Source organism: Hibiscus syriacus, unplaced genomic scaffold (genome assembly GCF_006381635.1).
Source record: "Hibiscus syriacus cultivar Baekdansim isolate YM2019G1 unplaced genomic scaffold, ASM638163v2 tig00110450_pilon, whole genome shotgun sequence".
Taxonomy (NCBI): domain Eukaryota; kingdom Viridiplantae; phylum Streptophyta; class Magnoliopsida; order Malvales; family Malvaceae; genus Hibiscus; species Hibiscus syriacus.
In genome coordinates this window covers 3,723,920-3,750,927 of record NW_024062743.1, presented here as the reverse complement: position 1 = coordinate 3,750,927, position 27,008 = coordinate 3,723,920, and the positions used below count along the sequence as shown (strand labels likewise).

Below are 27,008 nucleotides of genomic sequence, written 5' to 3'. Positions count from 1 at the left end.
TTTTTAAGTCTCATTAATCCAGTAAAAAATACTTTGTACAAATGTTGATGATATTCATATATATTACATGTGCATATTATGCATAATATATCTTTTTAAAAGTATATTTTAATTTTTTTTAATAATTCATAAGTTATCATTTTAAAATCTATTATATACATTTAAAAAAAATAATTTTTTATAATAGTTTTAGTATTTTTTATGTATATTTAATTTTTTAGTAATTTAATTTTTATTTTAGTATTTTTATATTTAATTTTTTAAATATTTAATTAATTTTATATTTAAAATTTAAAATAACTTTTATTTTTTTAAAATTAAATAAAAAAACAAAGTAAACTACAGAGTTAAGTCACTTTTATTTTAATTTTATAAACGTATAATCACTCGATCCAAAAGAACATAATATATGGTTATTTTCACTTCGTTTTAATTAAGATGTGGTCACTGGAACGTTAGATACCATGAGTTGGATAATGTGGCACGTTAGTAAAAAGGTTTAATTTTTGTTTGAACCCTTAAACTTTAAATAAATTAATAATCATGGGTTTTTTGTAAACTCAAAATAGTACAGGGATAAAATATCAATTTACCCCTTTTTCCATATGTTTTATTCCTCAACCCTATCTTCGGCACCGCTTCCTCAACGAAGCAATATCGTTTTCAAACTCAGAAGCTATTTCTAAACTGCCAATCTACTTTTTCGTGCAGGTTTTACTTTCATATCTTTCATAGCGTTAACATCGTCATAACCCGAATTGGCTGACTTTACTGATATATCAACAGTGTGAGGAGTTGGAACATTTTGATTACTGGCAGAGATTCAAAGCTTTCAAGGTCCTTCTCCAGTATCTTTGCCTTCTTTAACTGGGTCATTGCCTCTGCAACATTACCTGTCCGCTTTTGGCTAAGAGCATCTCTCTTCAACGAAAGATGCCATTTAACATTGCCTCCCTGTTAAGTAGGATTCAAATTCCAACAAAGAATTTCATTAACTTCGCATTCTAATCAGATTCAATTTTGAATTTTATCTACCACAGAACATTAATAAGTTAATCCAACAAAGTTTCAAATTCCAATATAATCTTTCCGATTACATATGAATTCGAGAAATTCATTAAGTAATCTAAAATATTAAAATTTTAAGCATAACAATAATTACCAAAAAGAATAAATACTACAACCATCTTGATTTCAATGAGTAATCTAAAATACTGAAATTTTCAAGTGTAATCAGAAGCAATCCCCGTATTTGGAGGGTGGGGAAAAAGAAATTGAGATATGCGTATTGAATTAGAGAGAGAAGAAAGGTAAGAATTGTGAAAAGATGGAGGAGTAAAAAAGAAAAACCTTGTGATTGATGACGGTGAACTGAGAAGACCCACTGGCAATGAGAAGCATCAACCCCCAAATGTTCCTTCTCAACTAAGGCTTTGCAGGCAACTCGGTCTATTTAAAAAAAAGGGGTAAATTGATATTTTATCCCTAAACTATTTTGAGTTTACAAAAAGATCCATAATTAGTAATTTATTTAAGTTTAAGGGTTCAATAAAAATTAAAAATTTATTTAAGAGTTTACCAACTCACGACAGCTAATGTCCTAATGACCACATCTTGATTAAAATGAAAGTGATCATATATTATGTTTTTGGATCGAGTGACTATACGTTTATAAAATTGAAACAAAAGTGACAACTATGTAGTTTACCCAAAAAAATCAAATTGAACCTCGAACAAAACCAAAAAACCCAATTTAACCCATCAATAATGTTATCAGCCAATCATAGCCACAATGTACTACCACATCAGCACTGTTGATTGTCACATTAGCACCGGAACTGTCACGTCAGCATTGTAATAGTCAACGACATAAAACATTGGTCAAAGACCACATTATTTTTTAAAAAAATTATAAGTCTCTGATACTTTTTACCTTTATTTTTTAATTATCAACTTAGACTTTCATTAACGAGTTAATAAATTTAATGAACAAGAGATTTAAACTAAATGACATATAATACAATGGACCGACATCACTCTTTTTTAAATTAGTGACCAAATTAGACATAAAAAAAAATATGTGTAGTTTACCCTAGCATATAATACAAAGAATTATGTTCAGACTTTGTAATTATCTTTGTCAAGTTTGTAATGATTTGAAAAAATTGGAGATGGTCACATAATATTTAATTCAGTCAGTATATATATTTTTATTTTTACTTTGTATATGTTATAAATAATATATCACCTTTAATAATCTTATTTATGAAATTAATTTTATTATTTTTGTCTATATGTGTCTTACCACTTATATTGTAACCATCTATTAATGATATATTAGTAAATTAAAAAATTATTTTTATCTTTTATTTATTTTGATTTTCTTATTAAGACAAATTCAACGTTAATTGTTATTTTAAATTTCAATAACACTCTATTAATTTTAATAAATATAATTTATATTATCTATCTTTTCAAATTACGAAAAACTTAGTTTCTCCATCGGTCTACCGCTATCTTTTTTCTTTTTCGTCTTTATTAATCGACGATGGTAACAATTTTATTGTTGGTTGTTGACCGTGTGTATTCTTTATTGTCTTTTTCTTTTTTATATATATTTATTTTCTTTTATTTTTTTTGATTTTTAATAAGTTTGTCTGTGTTACATTTTTCATCTTTCTTATTTTTTTGCCATATTTTTCAGGTCTTTAGTCTTTTTTCATTTATTTTTCTTCTAATTGTTGATTTGACATCATCACGATTGATCAAGATAGTGCTATTTGCTATCTTTTTTTATCTTCTCTGCTTGGGACCATCAGATTAATTTGGATACCTAATTTGCGTTCGTGGATAGTTTTTTATGTCGCTCGAGTCTGATTTATAGTTTGTCGGTGGTTTTTTAATAGCTTGATCTCTTTTTGTGGTTCGTTTGTCGATGCGATCAGACCTGTTTATATCCATCTTTGTTCGAGTTTCATGGTTAGATTTAATCTTTCCTTGTATAATCCTTAGGTGATCTTTAGTTGCTAGTTTTGTTTTCAATGATTATAAGAAATTTTCCTAATTATGCGCTTAATTTATGATTGTGATTGTAAATCTTTATTATAATTTGATATATTTCCTATTTTGAATAAAAATAGTTACTTCTATAAAAAAACTTTTCAAATTACTTTATATCTATTATTGGTTGGTTTTTTTTTTTTAATGAATAATTTATATAATTTAGTTCGATAGATTTTTTTTTTTATTTTATTTTCATTTGATTTTATTTTAATTATTTTATGTTTATGATTTTTGCATATTATACTATACAATTTTAAAGTTTTTCACAACTACCTTTAATTAAATAAAAAATTATTTTTTTTTATTTTCTTGTAAAACAAAATCAAGGATGGTTTAATCATTTAAAAAAAGGTCAATAATATTTTATCAATTTTAATTAATTAATTTTATTTGATTTCTTTCTTTCTCTTTAAATTATCTTTTATATCTAATATTAAATTTATTTATTTTTAAATTGAACCATTTCTAATAATTAAATTCGATTAATTTTATGTTGTATTATTTTGTAGTTAACTTTATTTTTATACTGTAAATTTTTTTATAACATAACTACAAACATTTTTATGGAAAACAGGGATTGGGAGTGGACATTGGAGCTTTTGATTTTCATATTTCCTCTGTCGTATAGGAGCCTTGGCAGTCTTTGATCGGGGTTCTCCATACAGAGAGATAGAGAGAGCCCAAATCATCTCCACAAAGTTTAGGTAACAATACGAAGCAGCTTTATGAGTAAAATTCGAATGCAAAAACATAGAAGTACGAATCCGTAAATACGGCTAGGAGTAAGTAAAATTCGACTCGACTCTAAATCCGATTTTTTTTTATTAGATTTAACTTGAATTGACTTCGAGTTATAATTTCGTAAACTCGACTAAAAAAAATTTCAAGTTCAAATCGAGTTGTAAAATGCAACTCGAATAACTCAAAATTTTTAGTAATTAGTGGATTTATTTTCAAGTTTGAGTCGAGTCCTTGGACTTTGTATGATATATGTATATCACATATGAAAAAAATATGAATATATTTATATTATATATGGTTATAGAAAGTCAATTAAATTATAATTAAATAATATTATAAATATTTACAATTAAATCTACACGGAAACTTGAAAAATCAACTCGACTCGAATTTTATAAACTCGATTCGAAAAAATTTCAAATTAAGTTCGAGTTGTAAAATAAGACTCGTCAATTCGAATAACTCAAAATTTTCTGACTCAACTCGACTCGATCGAATGCTCACCCCTACACGGCAACTAATTTGTGATGTCATGAAAATCATATAAGAATAGGGATGGCAAACGAGTATAATTTTGTGGATTTCGCACCGCATCCGCTCCAATTGAGGTGGGGATGGATATAAGATTAGTGGGTAGTAGGCAGGTGTGGATTTAAAAGGGCATATCCGCCGTGGGTAATGGGTAGGTGATTGGTTTAAGACATTACCCGCCTCGCATCCGCCCAACCCACATCCGCCCGCCACTAATAACCCACCTATAAATTTTTGCACTATTATGAATTTAGGTATAATTTCAGAGATATCTATGAATCTTAAGATTTTATAGGACATGACTTGTAATTTAACTAAATGCTACGATATAAAATCAATTAATCACGGTTATTTTATTATACTTATGGATGTGTTTGTTTTATAATTTGTTGCTTATGTAACCTGTGAGGTTGCTCCAATCGAGTATGGGTTGGTGTAGGCGGGTATGAGATGGGTGGTAGATATCCTGTTAGGTAGTGGGTGGGGGTGGATTTGACAATATACTCGCTTGGGTGGGTATGGATTTAAATATTTTACCTGTAGTGGATTGATGAGTGTTCTGAATTGATAATATTTGCTCGTTAATTCTTCGAGTTTATGAATTTATTGATGCTGATTTGGTTGTGTTATGCTTATTTTCATGCAGGATTTTACTTTTCGGAATTAGCAATAAAACGGGTGCATTCTGTATTTTTTTATTATTTGGTCATGGCTGAAGACATGGGCACAACTCTGGGCATAACATGGTCTGACGTGGTAGTTTCTAGAAGGCCCAGTCAGCAACAGTTTTCTAGAAGATCTAGTCAGTGCCTTCTGGAAGGTGGATAGGTAGAAATATCTTAGGAGATTTATTTTTAAAATTTAAAGTTTGAATTTAGAAAACATTTAGAATTATCTTTAGGATTATTTTTATTTTTATTTATATGTTTATCTCTAGGTTTTTAGAGGCTATAAATACCCTCTTGGGGTAAGTCTAAAGACAACTCAGAATTTACTTTTCTTCTTCTTTCTAGTTTTATAAAGTTATTTCTTTTCTTTTCTTTTCAAGTTTTCGTTTGTACTTTATTTTAAGTTTTATTTTTAAACATGCTAAGCTTAGCTAATTTTCTCATAAGCTGAGAGTTGAAGCGATGACTCAATTCCAACGTGAGAATTGAAAAATACTTTAATAACTTCGTAATCTCTCTCTCAATCTCTGCATTTTTTTTAAAAAATCAAAATAGTTTTCAAAATCAAAGAAAACTTTGGTCAAGATGTTATTGCGATTAAATGTATGGGAGGAAGGATCAGCTTATTGAAACCACATTTGACTTCCTAGAAACACACTTGGCGAGATAGCCTTTCCAAGAGGGAATTGAGATCGGAATTAGTAGTTATTGAAACAACAATCTGATTCGGTCTTCACGAACTTAAACGATTATTGATCTACGACAATTGATGTGATCAATCGAAGACGAAATCAAAGATTGCCTTAGGTATTCTGTATACAAAGAAAAGTCACGAGGATTGCCCTTGTAGACAAAGTAACCGACGTGAATCTCAAAGGGAAAATCTAATTCTATGATCTGAAGGAAATTGAGTCAAAGCGAGGCTTGAGGTTGTTTTTACCATATTTATTTTCAACCTTAAATTTTTATTTTCTTTATTTTTTTAATACCCTAATTTGCCTGGGTTAACAATCCTGGCAGAACATTGGCCTCAACACACACCAGTAGCACTACAGCAAGTCAACAGCCTGTGGTTCCCCTTTATATCTCCAATATATGTTTTACAATATCATCTCATTAACAACAATCAATAGTCCAGAAGATGAAGCATTCAAGAATTTTCCTTCCCCATTCGTGCAAAGCGTTGCATAACCCTTATAGCCTTGAGTTATGCTGTAAATTATGTGCCCTCGAAGCTGAATGTAATCGAACTCGAGGGTCTTTGGCAGATAGCCCTTCTCGACTTAAGCTATGCTGCAAATGATGTGCCTTGGAGCTGAGCGTAGTCGAACTCGAAGGTCTTTTGGTCACAGATAACCCTTCTAGCCTTGATTTATGTTGTAAATGATGTGCCCAAAGCTGAGTGTAATCGAACTCGAGGGTCTTTGGCAGATAGCTCTTCTCGACTTAAGCTATGCTGAAAATGATGTGCCTTGGAGCTGAGCGTAGTCAAACTCGGAGGTATTTGGTTGGCAGATAACCCTTCTCGACTTAAGTTATGTTGCAAATGATATGCCCTCGAAGCTGAGTGTAATCAAACTTGAGGGTCTTTGGCAGATAGCCCTTCTCGAGTTAAGCTATGCTGCAAATGAGGTGTCTTGGAGCTGAGCGTAGTCGAACTCGAAAGTCTTTTGGTGATAGATAACCCTTCTAGCCTTGAGTTATGATGTAAATGATGTGCCCTCGAAGCTGAGTGTAATCGAACTCGAGGGTCTTTGGCAGATAGCCCTTCTCGACTTAAGCTATGCTGCAAATGATGTGTCTTGGAGCTGAGCGTAGTCGAACTCAAAGGTCTTTGGTTGGCAGATAACCCTTCTCGACTTAAGTTATGCTGCAAATGTTGTATTTAAAAAATGGTTTCCCTTCACGGGTCGAAGTCGGTCATGATTCTTCAGGCGGTTCCTTTGAGCGAATCTAACCTAAATGAGATGATCTTTGAATGACTCCCCTTTTACGGGAAAACTCAATGATAAATTCTGAGAGCTGATATCTTCCGTTGTGGAATTGAAATCTGGCTTGAATATATTAACTTGAAATATGTTGCTCGTTGTTGAGTTGAGCTGAACTGGTTCTCGAACTCATCTGAAGTTGATTATCGATCTTTCAATCTGTCGAATTGATTGAGGTGTAGCTTCTTGCTGCTGAGTTAAGAAACCACCATCAATCTTTAAAGGTTCTTTTGAATCGAGTATTCTTCATCTTGAAGTCGAAACTTAACTCTAAAAGCTGTAAAAAATCATGTATGCGAAAAATAATAAATGTGATGCTCTTAAGTATGCCTAAGATGCATGCAACAGGAATGAGTTATGTTTTATCTCTTGGATTGGAATCCCGTGTTTTGCCTGCCAATCTGGTTCATGGAATTGATCGTGCCCCATTTGCTTCTCGAGCTTTGGATTTACAGACATTTCATATTTGAGACTGTCCAGTTTGAAAATGTTTTTCTCCTTTTTCTTGTTTTAGGAGGGAAAAGGATAAAAATTCTGTAAAATATTGTTTGCAATTGAATCAAATTGTAAACATGAGTTCAAAGTATATCAAAGGAATCAATAGCTCTTTTTATACTTTCAGAGCTATGGCTCTTTAACAAATGTTCAAATGGATGAGTTGACCTAAGGTTTCAGCCATAAAAAGGTCATTTTTTCAGTTATTGCAACATGCTTTTCTTTGGCTTGGCATTTTAATTAGACGCAGACAAAATGACACAACTAGTATTATCAATTACTAGACCTTTTATTTCGGTTCTCTGAAATCTTCCATTTGTTCAAGTTTTGTAAGCTCTAACAAAGGTAGTGCAGAAATATTGGTCTAAAAATGAAATTCTTGAGTGCTCGTGTGTAATTAACTATAACAGGTGTTCCTTAACTCCCTTAGTCCATTTTTACCGAAACACCTTATTTAAATTTTTCCATTGTCTGGCTAGCTGAATCCATAAAGCCGGGACGTTTAACCAATTTCTCTAGAGGGACAGCTTAATATGTAAAACACCTTTATCAGGTTAGCTGAGTCTTATCCATAAAGTCGATGCGTTTAACCAATTGCCTTAGAGGGACAACTCAAGCTTTATTGTATAGTATAATTACATTTATCATGCTAGCTGAATATTATCCATAGAGCCGGGGCGTTTAGCCAATTGCTCTAGAGGGACAACTCAAGCTTTATTGTATATATAATATTATAATCTGTGTATACGGATCCAATTTCTTAAGTTTGTCAAGAAGAACATGTTATAGTCTAGGTGTTTTTTAAAGTCAAGAAATCTCATCTTTAGAGTTCAATTTCCAAGCAACTGACCTAAACTAGATTTACCTACTCGATTATTCCATATGTGAAGATCATGATCATCATTTAACGTCTTAAATAAAAAGTATAATAATGTCATATGCAAAAGGATGCCCCATGTTGTCTGCACCTTATGAAAGGAAAAGGTTATATTGGTTAATTGTAAGAGCAGGGTACGGTGTTTGAAGGTATATTCTAGGTAAGGTCAAAGTCCTTGTTTTAAATCATGTTACTTTGTCAAAGATCTGTATCTTTGAATCATTTATAGAGTTTCTTAATTCAGTTGATATTCAAAGAATTGCAAGTTTGCAAATATGATTCATTGCTCGTCATCATTAAAGTAACATAAATTTATTCAAATGTTCTTACAAAAACTTGAGAAAAAATGAAAAACAACAAACTCAAACAGAATGCCTCAAATGATGAAATGATCTTCCTCACTTGGATGCCCCCAAGTTGTTGAAGTCGATCCAGTTCTGGTTATGCATCTTCTGTACGACTCTCTTGAATGCGTAATAGTTCTCAATAGTATGCCTTGGGACACCGCCGTGATATTCACAAATGAGCACTCTCATCATACTACTTGGGGTATGGGGGTTCACCGGGTATGACGACACTACGTGAGTGTCAAAATATTATTGGTAAAGTTCCTTGTAAGTCATGGGAATGCGATCGAAATGTTCTCATTTTTTATGAGACATGTGAATAAAAAAGAGAAAAATAATGTAAATATAAAGAAATGAAAATAACAAAATGTAAAATATGTTTAAATGCATAATGCATTAAATATCCGAGGCCTTGATCCAAAAAATGTTTATGTTATTATGAATAATCCTTATTGGGGACAAAAGTGTTTTATCTTTTAAGAGACAAAAATATCCTGACAGCTTCTGACATATTGACTAGTCTTCTGCCTTCGTCTGTCACCGATTGAATAACCTGTCGAACCGCTCCGGCTTCTCTGGATGAAGCGTGCAAATGTTGAGTTGCTTTATGTACTGGCCCAAGAAGTCTCGAATGACTGTATCTTGGGCATTTATCTTTTGTTGAGCATGTTCCCAACGAATACGCCATTGGAGCCCTTAACTGATAAAAAGTTCATTTGTCTGCTTCTTGAATTTGTCATCAATGGTCTCCAATTTCAGCTATCGTTTTGCCATTGTTATCTTTGAAGAGACTCCCAAGATCAGTAACCTTCATCTTGCCCCTGCAACCTCTGCCAGTCAGTTCTTCCAAGATAGACTTTCATTGTGCTTAATATAGACCTGATTCATTCTGAGTCCTTTATAACGCAACAGAGTGATATACTCTTCACTTGTGGGCGCCATGTCTTCGGGATTGAATGTGACACATAGTCGCCTTGTAGATTGTCCTCTGTATTTTAATCTCTTGTATTACAACCCCTTTGTCCATTAATGCAGACTATTTACGCTTAACGAACACATTTTTGGTGGATCAACACCTCTTATGAATGATGCAAATGATGAAAATAAAATAAAAGAGAATAAAAATGAAAAGAGTTAGTGAGGAAAAAAATACTCAAAACAATCATGAAAATAAAAGTCTTACCCCACATGATATCTACCCCACATGATTATTATTCCTACCCGGACATGATCTCTATCCCGCATGCTAATTTCAAACAAATTCTAATTGTATATTTGTCTAGTTCACATGCTTTGGAACGGAAAATAAAGCAGGAAATAATCTCGAACCAGCCTAGGGTTTGAAATGAGGTTTTGGGTGGGCTCTAATTCTTCATGGTCTCCTGGTTTTTGTTCTAAAAACCGGTACCCGAGTTTTCCTTGCTGGTGCCCCCTTGGGCTTGCCAGACCCTTAGTCCTAAGCCTATTACAAGCTTGTGTGGACTAAGTTAAACTCGAGAGGACATATTCCCTTATGTCTATGCAGTGAATAAATTCACACGAAGACATAAGGTATATGAATCCCGAAGGCTACTTGCTAGGTCTGTGTGGTGATTAAATTCACACGAAGGTGTCGCTTTCACCCCACTTAAATAGGGTTCGAAGCTCGGGTTTAGAGCCTTAAGTGAAAAACAAGTTTGGAAGGCTAAAATCATTAGAAAATGGTTAGTACAACTATTTACTCGAAAACATAATCAAAAGTAAGCAATAAGGATCTAAATGTTACCTTAAAATTTAAACTTACCATTTTCGTTAAAAAAGATAACTGGAAATTACCTTAGCCTGACTCACTTACCTTTCCCCAGCGGAGTCGCCAAGCTGTCGGAGTCGTCTTTCAGTTAGGCCCCGGAATTGGGCTTCGACATGGATTAAATTAATTGGAGTTGCCACCGATCATTTATTTAAAACAAATGGGTTGATCAGATACCCTATTTTTTACCTGACATGCGTCTTTCCAAAGATGTGTCGGATTCGGGAGTCGGTTACAGTCAAGGAAGGGTTAGCACCCTTGAACTGCACTTTGGGTACTACGTAATTTCCAGTTGTCTTAAATTAAGAAAATGTAATTTAAAATTAAAAGGTAAAAATACGATCACAATTACTTACCTTAGATAGTTTTAAAGGTGTACCCTTAAGAAGGTCAAAAAACCATGTTTGAAAAAAGGTAAAAATTAATTAAATTAATTAAATTAAAATGAAGAAAAAACAAATTAAATAAAAGATAAGATAAGATAAAGAAAGCAAAGATAAAATGTGAGTAAAAATATAAAAAAAAAAAAAAGAAAAAAATATATAAATATAAATAAATAAATAAATAAAATAATAATAAAAAGTAAAAATAATATATATATATAAATAAAACATAAAAATAGTAAAATATATATAAATTAATAAAACAATATATAATATATAATAATATATATATATATATGTAATATATATATATACTAAAGTAAAAAGAAATGCATAAAATGTAAAAGAAAAAAGAAAAAAATAACAAAACAATTAAATAAAATGAGTAATAAGGGAAATGTGTGTATAAATAAAGTTAAATAAATAAAATAATAATAATTAAAACGTAAATGTAAGGGACCGAATCTAAAGCAAAAACAAATCGATAGGCAAATTTCGAAGCAAAAAATGATTTAGGGGGAGAATTAAATATTTAAAAATAGGAACACACCTCAGGGGTAGATCTAGGTTCGAAACTTCGAAACCCCGCCCCTTTTTGGTCATCGGTGCAACTCACGTTTTAGGCTATTCGAACCAAATCTCAAGAAAAATAACGTACACATGCGAGAAATGAACAAATCAATGTAAAAAATATGCTACCTTTTATTTCTTTTTTGAATCGTTTACAATAGCTTTGCCTTTGTATTTTTTTCGTGCTTTCCTCTGTATTTTGTATGTAAATAGTGTCTTACAATAGTGAGTTACAATAGTTATTTATAATGCTTGTAGATCCTATTTTTAGGAGTTTTAATAGAACTCTATCCTATTTTTAGGAGATTGAATCCTAGTAAAATTTATCCTATTTTTAGGAGTTTGAATCCTAATAAAACTCTAATGTTATGTTTGTTTTATGAATCTTACTAAATCAGGGTTGTTGAGAGTGTTGTACCCGGACGAAAAGGTGTGTTGACAGCATCATACCTATCTATCAGTATTTTTCCAATTATCTTTTATTTTGTCCAATGTATGTCAACTGAGAATACAAGGTACATGTGTTGCACCGAAGTGTGTTGAAATCGTCTTTCGGTTGTACTCAGAATTGGGCTTCGACTTGAGATAAAAAGTGTTAGAGTCGCCACCGATCATTTTCAAAACGATATTTAAGTAGATCGAACACCATCTTACCTGATCTGCGCTTTATACCAAAATGTGTCGGGTTCGGGAGTCGGTTACAGTCAAGGAATGATTAGCACCCTTGAACTGCCCTTTCAATACTAATTAATTTATCGATTGTCTTAATTACGAGAAATGAGAAATTTAAATTTAAATTTAAAAATTCAATTCGAATTAATTACCTCTGACTGATTAAAATACCCCTAAAAAGTTAAAAATTATAAAAAATATAAAAACTATATCTTCTTACATCTACCCTAGAAATAATAATAATAAACAACATGTATAATTGAGGGAAAACATATACACTAACATGCAAAATAATAATATATATATATATATTATGAAATGCACAATGCACGAAAAAATGTTGATATAAAATGCACAATGCAGACAGCTAAATTTCATAATATATATATATTCATAATATATATATATATATATATTATGAAATTTAGACTCAAAATAATTTTATTTTATGAATTCAATATTAATAAAATATTTTAACATCATTTTAATCAAAATATTAATTATTAAAATATTTAAAATATATTTATTAATATTCTAATAATATATATTTTTAATATTATAATAAATAATCAATTATATATAATAATATAAGATATATTTTATTTTAATAATATATAATAATTATTAATAATTTATATTATTATTATTTTCATAGAAATAATTATTATTATTATGAATATTATTTATTTTTATATTAATCTAATACTATATATTTTAATAAAGATATTAAATATACTAATTAATATTTTAAAATATAATAAACACTATTACTTTAATAAATAATTAATTAATTTAAAATATTTTTATTTCAATAAAAATACCAATATTAATTTTTGTTAATAAAATTATAAAATAACATTTAATAAAATAAATTATTTTAATATTTTAAAAATAATAATATAAATTTTTATGATAAATAATATTATTTATTGTATTTAATATTTGTAATAAATAATTTTCAAAAAAAACTCATCAACTAGTAGAAAAAAAGTTTAAACAACATCTTCCAAACACCGTAAAACGTTTTCCAGATATTTTCAGAAAAATGTAATTTATTTCGGATTTTATCTGAAAAAGTTGAGTTCGGGTCAAGTGGATGATGTAAAATTTTTGGGTCGGATCAGGTTGATCGAAATCCGATCCAAACCCGACCCGTGCCCATCCTAGGTGAGAGTATTACATAATTAGAAAAATAAAATAAAATATAACCTTTCAAGAAAAATATGGGTAAACTATTTATATGACCACTTAACTATGGCCCCTTTTCACTTTGAGCACCAATATTAAAATTATATCAATCAAATCACTTAACTATTTATGTATTGCAATCATGTCATTGATCATTAACGTTTAACAGAAAAGTGACATGATAGTTAAAAAACTTGATTTAATTACACAATTGTTTCATGTTACTTACATATTTTATCATTTTGATCGTAATTTTAATAAATTAAAATAAACTTAACAGTCAAATTAGATAGTGTCATGTGTCACTTAAATTTAACTCTTGATATACATATAACTCAACTCGAACTTGAAAACCAATCTATTAATTATTAAAAATTTCAAGTTATTCGAGTTCTATTTTATAAATTGACTCGAATATAATTTTTTTTAATCAAATCAAATTTATAAAATTAAAAATCGAGTCAAGAGATTTTTAGCATCGACTCAAATAAAAAAATTGATTTTTTTTCAATCGAGTCGTATTCCCTAACGCTAACAATCTAATCTTATATAAAATCCAGACTCATTTTATTAATGTATTTTATTTCGCCTTTTCATGCCAATTTTAGCCATTTTTTCTCATCAAGTCATTGCCAACAAACACCAACCCAAACAGTTGAGTAAACATCAGACATATCTTGTAATGAAAGTAATGTAACGTAACGTTTATCTTTCTCTATATAACAATATCTGATAAATCTTCTAAAACATCAGATCCTCAAACTGCATAACAGTAAAGCAACCTGGAAAAGCTATACAACAAGTTCAAAAGGATCAAGAACCACCCTGCTGCCTCTCGACTCGGGCTCATTGCTCCGAGTTATATCAAAACCACCTTTGACAAATATGAATAAAAAAGTGACGTCGATGAAGTTTAAAAGAGTTGTGGTTGAGAAAAAAGTTTACAATGCACATGATTCTAGACTGGTATGGCATCATTATTCGATGTATCTTCGCATCTCAATACAATACCCTCGAGGGTCAACGGGAAGATACATTTGGCCCATTGGAATCCGGTTGTAATTGGATCAGGTGGAGGAACAATCATAAGCACATTGTCGTTTCTCTGAACAACTCCCATCACACTCACCGCGCTTCCTTCCTTGATATACCTGTAAAAATATAAAATTCCAGTTTCAGAATAGTTTAAAACACCATTCTAGTTTTTGAAACCAACTTATTTGATGATTCGGGATAGAAATACAAAGCTTAAATGCTTTTTATTTTGTAGTTCCGTCGTAGAAAACCGACCCCAAAGGAAAAAACCTTTCACACTTCCCTCTGAGACAGCCATAAGTTTGTGTATCGTTTCTTTCATAGTTAAATTCAATAATTAGATCAGCTCAGCCATAAATGAATATGATGCTACTGCATAAGACAACCCAATGATAACCAGGCTCAATAATTTACAATCCACACCAATATAAAGCTTAATGTTCATCTCATGCTAGGCCTAGAGGTAGCAATCGGGCAGGTTTGAGCTGATCGGTCTTCAACTCATACTAGTTCAATTTTGGATCATCTCGACTTTGGACCATCATATATGGTTTGTTTCAAATTTGGTCAAACCTGGGTTGATTACAGTTCAATTCATTTTTGGTTTTTATTTGAATAGGTTTGGGATTTAGATGGCATTGGTCTCAAACTTGGTCAGGCATTGCAGGTTCGGATTACTTCTGGTTCAAGGGCTTCAGGTTCAGGCTGTTTTAGAGTTCAGGTTGGATTGGTTTGAATTGTTTTAGATTTGGTTTTGACTTTCTCATTCAATTCGGAAAGAAACAGGTTCATTCTCGGATCATTCGAAACACTTTTACAGGATTGATTAGATTTTTGCACCTCTACCGAGGCCAATTCCATCAGTATTCACTCCCCTATCCCAGCACCGAGTCACTCGATCCTTACAACTAGAGAATGTCGCAAAAAGACTACTCATCTTGAAAAACAACCGAGTTTTAGAAGATGACTTCTCAAAATTCACAAACTCAAGAATAAGCCCTATCAGCCATCAATTGTTCCAATTTCCTTATGTTTTCCTTGAATTAACCCATGTCTGGCACTCATATCCGAAACAAGGATACACAAAGATATCCTCCAAATATCCTCGAAATAGATGGAAAGGACGTAGAAATATCTGACCATACCCATACCCGTACCAGACACTTAAATTTGAGTTTGAGTACCAAAGGTTTCTGCAGCATAGGCAGTTAATATTATGGTAAACTATGAATAGGATAGAACATTTACCCTTCTTTCATTCGCATTACTCGGTCATCACTTGAAAGGTTCCTTTCTCCCAACCACCTGACAAACTCAGGCGACAACGCTTCATTAGCTGGGTTGACATCTATAACAATCGAGTCATCCACATAAGGAGTCACCCTAGTTGTATAGCCTGCTTTTACTAACGCTCTCAACCCAGACTGGAAATCTGAGATATAGAAATCAACTGCACGCCTCTGTGAAAATGACATACACAAATGTTATGTTCAAAGACATCCCAAACAAACAAACAAAGATTTTGTTGTTCGACTTAGATCCCATGGTGACGGAGAGTGTAAAGAATACCCTCTTACGATTACAATAAGATAAACTTGAATTTTAGGCCACAGAAAAGAGAATACTTCTCAGAGAATAACAAACAAGAGTCCGTTTCTCTCTCTTTCTTTCTTTTTTTAAAATTTATTATTATTGTTTTTTTAGTCGGACAGTATCACAAAGTTAGTTGACCAAGCTTCTGAACTACTTGGTGAACAGATCACCGTATTAATAAATTTGATAATTCCAAACAAGAAAGAAGCCTACAGAACAGTTGTGACATGTTTTGTGACTTGTAAATACAACGGGAAAATAACAATTTTTCATTAAAAAAATCAGGAAATAATAGAATAAAAATTAACAGTTCATTTACTCACTTCTAACAATCGGAGCCCCCACGTAAGGCGATGAGTATGATTCGCAGCTTTGGAATCCCATCCTCGATACTCATACAAACTACTAGATGTATAAACACATCTTGGAACTTTTTGGAAGGACGACTCGAGAGGTACATTCCCACATGTGACGACCTTCAAAATTAAAACCAAACACTTAATCAATTCCATCTACACACTAAGAAGCAAGTTGAAATCAAATTATTTCAATAAAAAGTGGATCTACACAACATAAACAACCAATTATTCAATTTCCCATAGTCGATGATGTGCAACAGACACAGGAATCTTATGTGCATAAAATAAATGCTCATTTATGCCTACATTTGTACCGGTTTTTATCCAACAGGCTTAGGACCGAAATAATTATAGATAGAGCCTTTCAATCATGTGATTTTTTTTTTCAGTTCTTTCAATCTTTCTCAGTTTAAAAAATGATAGTTATCATGAAAAATATCATATCAAATAAAGAACTTAACTTACATACCCCAGAAATTTTCACAAATTGCCCATTCTTAGCATTTCTAAGCTCTGCGTTTGGATAACGAGAAATAAAATCTGTAATGGCTTTTCTCCTGCAATAGGAGTTCCAAGCAAATAATGCAGCGACGACACCAAAAAGAACCACAACAACAACAAGGAGAATGGCATTGTGGACTGCTGCAAGAATAAAACCACCAGCAATGAAACCCATAATGAAAAGCAGTATTAGTGCCCATAATATTGGTTTTGGGAAGTTCCTCTTGAAAGAAATGTCATCATCTTGGCTAAGAACATTGACAGCCTGATTATGAACAGCAGAACCCTTTACTTTCATTGATCCCATAGATTCCAAAGGACCAGATACCTTTCTTGGAGCACCAGAGGAATTCAGTGGGCCTGATGAGATGGGTCCAGACGTAATAAGGCCCGTTGTAGAGAGAACAGGAGGAATCGGACCAGAATTTTGACGTCCACTCGGAGTTACACCACCAGACTGTGGACCAGATGATCTCTTTACAGGATCCCCATGTCTATTCAGTTGACCAGAGTTGTTTGACCTTTTTAATGAGGCTGAACTGGACATGCCTCCAGTGGCACCAGGACCTGATGTGGTATAGCCTGCCCGAGGTGCTGCATTAGACATGATCGGTCCAGAATGTGAAGCAGCACCACCAAAAGATCCGTTCCTTGAAGGAGCGGAATTTATAGGTCCAGATTTCCGGGACTTAGAACCATCCATAGAGATATCAAACATTTTCCCCAGTTCTCCGGATTTCTTAATATCTCCACCGGTGTAAGGCATGGCCACTGAGCTCATGGTCGGAGCCCTTTCTTTAGGCTGCTCTGGTCTGCCTGATACATAAAGCCCATTGCTGAGCTTATGAGATGGGAATTTGACCCATCTAACTTCCTATATAGAGAATGCACCGCTATATCACAAAAGAAAGACTGCTAGCAACAGCACACACAAGAAACTCAAAGCCTCCCTGAGAACACAGAAAGTGACTGAGTTATTCAAATGATTACAGAAATATTATATAGATATATATGTAAATGGACTTGTCACAGACTAGGTATCAAAAGTTGAATAGCTAATTGACACACAAAAGAGGCAAACGGCACAAATACATGTAGCAGTAGAAAGGCGAACATAAGTTAATCTTGCCCATGATACAAAATATAATTATTCAAGCAAATTTCCTTCCATGTAGATAGAAGCAACAACAGGGTTTCAGAATTAGATTTGATCTGAGCTTTACATTTGTGCTAGAGCAAGCAGATTTTTGGGTACTCAGATAGGATATTCATCAGATACATGTATAAGGGTGGATCACAATAATAAGAAGGTTATATAGAAGATCATTGATCAAAAGTTCTATTGAAGCATTCAATGGCAGAAAAGCTGATATTAGATTAGGAGGATCTTGAAGAAGATTTGACATATTACAATCTTAAGGATAGGAATTTTTGGGGTAAATAAAGGATAAGACTTGAAAATTTATAATCTTTGACAAGAGTTTGACAAGGAACAATCATTAAATTATTATCGCCAAAGAAACCTTGTTATTAAAAAGAAAAACTTCATGAAAATAACAGTTCAAAGCAATTAACCAATGACACCTGCATTATTAAATTTTTTTTAGATATAGCATTGTTTGCTAAATGACCAACAAACAGAAATAAAAATTAATCATTTGACGCTATAAAAACCAAATGCTCTACAGCATCCCTCAATAGTTTGTTAGATTTAAATTACTCAAGACTATTGCATTATTGTATCCTCGTAACAAAGATAATTTTTTTGGTCAAACCAAGCAAGTAAACCACAATAGAAACAGTGCCCCAGAATAAAGCATCCAAGACAGTGACCAACTCCAAATCTTGCACTAGATAGGCTGAATTCACATTTCAGAACAGATACACAGATTGGATAAAGAACTGCTTAACTCAATGGATCCCAGAAAATATGACTCAAAAATAGTAGTAACCGGGAAGGAAACGGCTTCAAAACATAACCACTAATTTGTTGCTGAACACTCGAAAGAAAGGAGATAAATATCACGGCTTAATTAAATTGAGTAAAAAGGCATAATAACCTACTAACTAAAACAAAGTAAGCAAAAAAATGTAATATGTGGCATCATAAAATACGATACATGCAACTCAGGAAGCATATGGCACCATAAAATGTCAATATATGAAGATGTGCAAGTATGTATTCACAACGATAAATGAAATCAAGTTCACAAACTAGTCATCTATCTAATAACCACATCCAATCAAGGAATATATAAACATTTCTTGATTTTGAATGAAAGTTAAAAGAAACAAAAAGATCTCAAGGCATGAAAAGAGAATGACAACCCAGTGCAATGAGAAAATGTTGAAGGAAGGCCTTCTTTATCTTGCTTTATTGCACAGTTTCTCAGGAACTAACAGAATCAATCACCCAAAACAACATTTCAAACAAAATCAAAAGGGGATGAGATCTAACACAAAACCACAAAAAATTCCCAAATTATGGGAAACTTGAGATTCAATGTTAGCAACTCATCTCTCTTTAAAACATTTTCTCATAAAGAACAAAACCCAACATGGGACTTTCTACTAACTAAAAGCATATAAGAAGTAATGTTCCAGTGATCAACCACCAGAATCAATCACCCAAAACAACATTTCAAACAAAATCAAAAGGGGATGAGATCTAACACAAAACCACAAAAAGCTCCAAAATTATGGGAAACTTGAGATTCAATGTTAGCATCTCATCTCTCTTTAAAACATTTTCTCATAAAGAACAAAACCCAACATGGGACTTTCTACTAACTAAAAGGCGTAGCCTTTCACAATTTTCAAAGTAATAATTGCATAATAAAATAAAGAATGACATCTATTACATTCACCTAAAATCTGAAGGAAAAAAAAATTGCAATCCAAATCAAAGAAACTAACCGGACCTCATCCTATTGTTCACCAGGAATGGATAAAATCGAGGATATCTAAGAAAGAGACATATATCACATGCATAGCGAACCACCTAAGGGAACTTCTCTTTTCTACAACAGAGCCCAATATCTAAGATTTCGATTACATTTTTACATCCCCCAACATACCAAATGACTGTAATTTTCTAGTATTAAAAAAAACTTAACAACAAGATATAAAAGAAGCAAATTTACATGCTAAAAAAACCAATACCCAGATCGCCATTTTGAGTAAAAACCAAGAAAATGGGGAAGATCTGAAGAGAAAAGCAAAGAGAAAATGGAGAAATTGAAGAGTCGTTGAAAATGGAAGTTATGTGAAAGTAAAGGCATACCTCAAGTGAAAGAGTAGAGACTTGAGGAGGAAATGAGGAGATTTGAAGACATTTTAGAGGGAAGAATACTTGGAGAAATAGACAGAGAGAGAAGTGGAAAGAATCCTTCCAAATAGCAATACTATTACTATACACTCTGTCTATAAAGATTTTTTTTTTATTGTAATTGATTGTTGGTTGTTCCTTTTCGCTCTCAATACATTTATATATTGTAATATAATACTACTGCAAATTTTATTCACTCTTTTCTTACTGCGGCTGCTTGTTGTACTTATTATTATTAGGGTAAACTACATGTTTAGTATCTAAATTATTGCTTTTATTTTGTTTTGGTACCTAAATTCTATTTTTTAAATCATACCTAACGTTTAGTTTAGATTTCATTTTGGTACCACTACTGTTAAAACATTTTAACGATGATATTGAGTATCACCATAAAGTAATACAACTTCATCATTGAAAACATAAAAATATCACATCAATAGTTCTGTTAATTTTTAACGATTGATATCAAAATGAAACCTAAACTAAATGTTATGTATGGTTTTTTTAAAAATAAGTTTGGGTACCAAAATGGAACAAGAGTAATAGTTTAGGTACTAAACGTGTAGTTTACTCTTATTATTATTTTGTGAACACTATTATTATAGGGTAAACTACATATTTAGTCATCTAATTATTCTTGCATTTTTGTTTTGGTCACAAATTTTCTTTTCAAAATCAAATATAAAGTTACATTTTTTATCACTCATTGTTAAAAAAATTAACAAAATTGTTGACATTATATATATTTTTTTATTTTTCAATGATAATGTGACATTATCTTATGGTGACATGTCAACATCATCGTTAAATTTTTAATAGCAGGTGATTAAAATGTAACTTTAGTTAGGGGTTGTTTGCTTACTTCAGAATGATTAAGCGCTGAATGATTCAAATGTTGAATGATTCAGAGGCTTTGTATGAATTAGCTTTGAATGTGACATGTTGTTTGATAATGGCTCTGAATCATTCAGAATGTACTTTGATGCTGAATCATTCAGCATTGTTTTGCTGAATCAGTCAGTTCTGAATCATTCAGAGGTGAAAAAAACACGTTGAATACTTAACGGTTCAGCATTCAACGCTGAATGGTTCCATTCAGAGCCAAACAAACAGCCCCTTACACTTTTGAAAAAATAGTTAGGTGATCAAAATGAAACTATAAACATAGTTAGCTGACTAAATATTTAATTTACCTTCATTATTATTATCATTATTTGGTGGACATTATAAGTTTTATGATATTTGATTTTGAATAACTATTTTAAAATATAAAATTCATTTATTATAAGTATTAAATTTGAATACTACTATGTAAATACAATTTTAGTAGCATTTTTTATATTTGAATTTATTAAAATTATTTTTTTTAAAGTGAATCAAATAGAAAATTCGTTTTTACAGAGCTAAAGTTATTTTTTTGTTAATAACAACACGAATTCATTATGTGTAAAAGGAAAACAAAATTAGATAAGAAGCATTAATAATTGATATTTGTATTTTTTTTTTGAAATAATATTTATATTCACCTTAAATCCATTAAGATAATAATTAAATTATGATATATTTAAATAAAATCGATTTTGCATGGGAAAAGAGTTCACTTGAGAGAACCGCAACTGCTGGTAGGTTGTCCCGTCCGGTTTAGCCACCAAACTCAAGCAAAAATCATTGTGATTGAGATAATCAGCCGTTACCTAACAATTTCTACCTGAAGACATACCATTATTTTTAGGAAAATTAATCTTTGGATTATTCTAACTAATTATTAATAATATTTTTTTATAATTATATATGTTTTATTAATAATTAATTAATTTAAATTAAATATTCTTTATCTTAAAATAATTATTTTAATTTAATTTGTTCTATTTATAATATCACTAATTTTTTAATTACTTTTAAAATAAAAATGTTTTTAAACAAATTTCAAAATGTGAATTTTTTAATATTAAATGTCTCTACCCAAAATAAATATGTTTAGACCCCATATAAAAAATGTAAGTCAATTTTGGGACGAGTACATAATTTATTAGGGCGAGTTGAGTTTGGGGTGGAGTAGATAATGTTACAACCCAAAATCCAAACTAGACAGTTTTGGCCGTAATAATCCATAACGTTATTGGATTAAGTTTAAATTTTGGGGCTTAACTTGGAAAATTTAAATTTTATGCACTAATAAGATTTAGAACTTTGGGATCAAATTGTAGGTTTTTGAAGTTTGGGATATTTCTAAAATAATCTAGAAGTGTGAGGGTTAAATTGCGAAACCTAGCAAATTCAATACCAAATTACAAAGTTTCAGCATTCAAGATCAAAATTGCTCTAAAAAGATGGCTGTTGTTTCTAAAATCCTAGAAATCTTGATGGCAGATCCTGCAGTTTGCTTATTTTACCTAAATTGAGACAAATTTCCTCATTACCCGTTTATACTTAAAACCCAAATAAGGTTTTCCAATTTAATCCATCTGACCACTCAATTATTTAAATATTTAAATCAAGCCACTAACAATTTTTAATGGATGAAGTGATGTGACAGTTAAAAACTTAGTATAATTACATATTTGATCATATAAATTTATACATCGTATCAATTTGGTCATAATTTAATTTAATTAAAATAAATTTAATTTCTAATTAGATAGTGTCACATGTTATTGCTGGATTAGATGATATTTTCTTAAATTTTTATTTATTCAATATATTTACCACCTTATTAAGTAAGAAAATGAATTATGCACTAAGGGGGATTTGAACTAAGCTCGACATTTGTTTCTATATTACAACATGTTATATATATATATTCCAGTTAACGACAGGGAAAAAGTAAAAAATGCAAATTGAAAGGCACATGGATTTGAAGCACAAGTGAATTTACTTCAACTATTAAGGATCATAGTGGTATTAGTTTTGAAAAGTGATTTTTAAAAGTGTTTTTTAAAAGTATAATTTAAAATTAATTGTTTAAGATTGCTATTAAAAATGAGTTTGAAAATATAAGAGGTACATTATAGACATTATGTTGTAAAATAAAAATATAAAATTTAAATTATATATTTACACTTATTAATACTATGGTATATAAAATATATCAGCTTAACTGTAATAAAAATACATTTTATAGTAACTCACTATTAATATTTTAATATATATATCATTAATTTTATTTATTTTTAAGTAATTTAAACAAATTATTAAATAATAATTATTTTTTAAGAATGTTAGTATTAAATTATTAAAATAAAATGTAAATATACAATTCAATGGAGTCCATGCATTATTAAGGGTAAAATCATAATTTGCTTCCAAACTCAAAGTAGAAAATGAAAAAGTTAGAAATCTTAGTTTTTGCAGTTGATTTGAAACTATTGTTTCTATCGAATTTTTTTCATTTTACACATTTGACATTGGTTTTACGGTCAAAATGAACTTTTTAACTAAAAGTGCTTTTATAAAGCATTACCAAACAATCCTAACTCCAATCACATATTTGAATATAATTTACAATATTTTTTGTATTTTTTAAATTTTATTACAGGAAGAATTTATTTTTAATTATTATTTATTAAATATAATTTACAACATTTTTATATGTTTTTAAATTTTGTTAATGGAAGAAATGATTCTTAATTTTTATTTATTAACCGTAGTTTACAATATTTTTTTATATATATTTTTAACTTTTGTTAATGGAAGAAATAATAGTTACTTTTTATTTATTAATTACAATTTATAATATATTTTTTATTAATGAAAGAAATAATTCTTAGTTTTTATTTATTAACTATAATTTATAATATTTTTTTCATATATTTTTAGTTTTTGTTAATGAAAGAAATAATTGTTAATTTTTATTTATTAACTTTAATTTATGAAAAATTTATATATTTTATGATAGGTTGCAATCCACCCTTCAGGGGAAAGATCGATTAGTTGCAACAATGGGGTTTTTGAAATGATTTTCAAATAAAATGTTTGGAGTCGCCACCAATCATTTTAAAGTACGATTGGAAGACCAAATATCGGGTAATTTTAATAAAACATTTTATTTTATCAAAAATACTAGTTTTGTCTGTGAAAACCATAAATCATGTTCAAAAGTCAATTATGTGTGGGAAATGACTAACAACCCCACAAATGCTCAGAAATTGGTACCTAGTCGATTATCCTATATTTAAAATCGAAAATTTTGACTTCAAGGTTTTATTTAATTTAAAAATCATTATGGATGCAAATTTGAGAATGATACTCGTTTATTGAGACCAATAACATTCACCTTCAAGCATGTATGCGAAAGCTCAATTATTGACCCTTATAAATGAACATTGCCTCGGAGTTTAAGAAATCATGACATGAGGTTTTGAAAAGAATGTCCACCTACTTTAGGAATTACCAGCAGTCACCCCCTGAGCATAATGCAGAGGATACGCTATTAACTCCTTGGTAAAACATTGCCTTGTCCTATAAACCAAATGCAATTGAACAACTTTTTAAAGACCGAATTACTCTAGGTGGGTTAATTAAGGATTCCTCTAACCTAAAGTATCAAATTATGAAAATTAAAGAACTTAGAGGTCTAAACCTAGATATGGAGGCTCTAATAGTAATTCTAATTTATTTTAACCAATTATTGAATCAAATAATCAATTTGAACCATCGGGCATCTTAATGTGACAGTCAAATCAAATTATTCCCAAAATTAAAGAATTAAGGTAAAACTAAACCTAAAGTGGAAACTCTAATTAGTAGCCTAATTAATTATGTCAAATGAATACCTAATTAAAAGTTCCAGGACTAAATTGTAAATGATCTAAATTTAAGGTTCTAACATTAACTCTAATTAGTTTTACCAACTATTGAATCAAATAATCAAAATGAACCATATGCATCTAAATGCGAGAATCAAATTGAATTATTCCCTAAATTAAAAGACTAAGTGTGAGAAGCCTAAATCTAAGGTTTAAATCTAAAATCTAAGGGCCTAATTACAAACTAAACTAAAGAACCTAAACTAAAAGATTAACCATAAAATCTAAAAACAAACATGCTTTTAAACAAGTAAAAAAATGCTAAAAATATACAAAATTAATCTAAAAATGCTAATTAATTATTCACAAATTACCAAATGAATTCACCTAACAAAATTAATACTAGGACTAATTAATCTAAGGATCAAATTAAAAGCTTATAGAATAGTTTAGGGACCAAATTTTAATAAGACATACAAATCAGCATAGTGACTAAATTAATACAAGTCAAAATTAAGCCCAAAAAATTATAGCAATGATGTAAGTGTAAAAACGTGCCTAAACTAAAGGGACTAAAGTATAATTATTTCAAAATTTTAAACCTAAAATACATCAACAAATGAAATCTGTGAAATTATGAAATCAGGACATCATAATTAAACTAAATTCGAAAAGAACATCACAGCTGACTAAAACGTAAAATGACGTTAAACCTAGAGGGACCATTAAGCGATTTCACCCTAAACCACAACTATAAAAGTTGATTTTTTTAATCCCATTTCTAACCCTAAACACACAAAAAAGAACTCTTTTTCTCTCAAACCTCCTCTCATCTCCCTCGCCGGCTGAAGCTCCCAAAGAACATGGCCACCGTACGTCGGTGACTATCCCTTGTTTCCGATCGTCGTCCACGACGCCCGGAGACCCCAATCGACTCCCCAAACTGACCAAAAACACTCGATCACAACCACAAACCCCGATTTGGTGTTGAAGTTACAAAATTGAACCAAAAAAGGCCTAAAAAAATCTTCCCGACCCCTCGGCTACACCCTTTTCGGTGACCCAGGACTGCGGTGACTCCTTATTTCGGTTCTAACCCTCAAACAAGACTCTAAAACCAACATGCAAGAACTCGTAGACGAATGTTCAACCCCCGACACTTCTCGGACTTCAACGACGATGGTTCTCTCCTTAAGGTGAACTCTACCCCTTTCTCTTTGCTTTGCCTTTTTTAACCCTAAAACCAAAAGCCTAGAAGCTAAACTAACCTCTCCTCATCGACAAAATGAAAAATTCGAACCCTTCTTTTTGATTTTTTATTTCAAAATAAAAGAAAATAGACAAATATGGTTGCTGAAACGAAAAGAAAAAACTTCAAGGGAGAAATCTCCTTACATTGGCTTTTCTTTTTCTTTTTTTCGACTCGTGGGAGTTTCCTTTTACAATTTTTGTTGTGGGTTTTATAGACCCGATTACAAGGAAATCAAAATAAAAATAAAATAAAAAACCTCATTTTTCCTTGCTTGTTTTGCATGTGATCTTGATTTCGTTGTTGGTGTACGAGGGAATGCTGAATGCTTGCTGGAGAGGAGACCAGAATGGGAGAGGGACCACTGCTGGTGATGATGTGGTGGCTGCTCACGCTCGGTTGGCATGAGAGGGACCTGATGTGGTCCTTTGGTACAAAATGGGCAGGAGCGACAATGGAGCACGAGCGATTGTGACTGCTGTTAGGGATAGAAGGTCGGTTCACGTGAGAAGAGGGGACTGCTAACGTGGAGCTCTGGTGACCGTCAGATAATGATCTTTGTGCATGGAACCTTAATCGGACGGTGGAGGTCCTCTGGAATCTTGAGCATCGGAGGGATTGATTATTAGGGTTTCCCTAACTCACAAACATTGGGCTTGTTGGGCTTTGTGTTAAGAGTTATGTAAATGGGTTCAAGGATTTGGGTAATGTCTGAATGGGCTATTTCCAATTTGGGTTGGGGTGTAATTGGGTCCTGGTTGTTTGGTAGTAATATTTTATGGACTTGGAGTTTAATGTAAATGGACACTTAATTTTGGGATTGGTTTATGTTTGGTTCTTTTGGGTTCTAATGAGTTTTTTTATTTCAATTGAACTCCAAATTTTA

General features: G+C 31.2%; 1 protein-coding gene across 1 annotated transcript; it reads right to left on the bottom strand.

Annotated features, from left to right (window-relative positions):
• Positions 1–14,022: 14,022 nt before the first annotated feature.
• Positions 14,023–26,528, bottom strand: LOC120126140 (uncharacterized membrane protein At1g16860-like). The gene is made up of 5 exons (XM_039144416.1): positions 26,382–26,528; positions 16,769–17,674; positions 16,264–16,416; positions 15,596–15,807; positions 14,023–14,463 (listed from the first exon to the last, which is right to left on the bottom strand). The coding sequence occupies exons 1-5, from the start codon at positions 26,526–26,528 to the stop codon at positions 14,271–14,273; spliced, it is 1,611 nt and encodes a 536-aa protein (XP_039000347.1). The 3' UTR covers positions 14,023–14,270.
• Between the last annotated feature and the right edge of the window lie 480 nt (positions 26,529–27,008).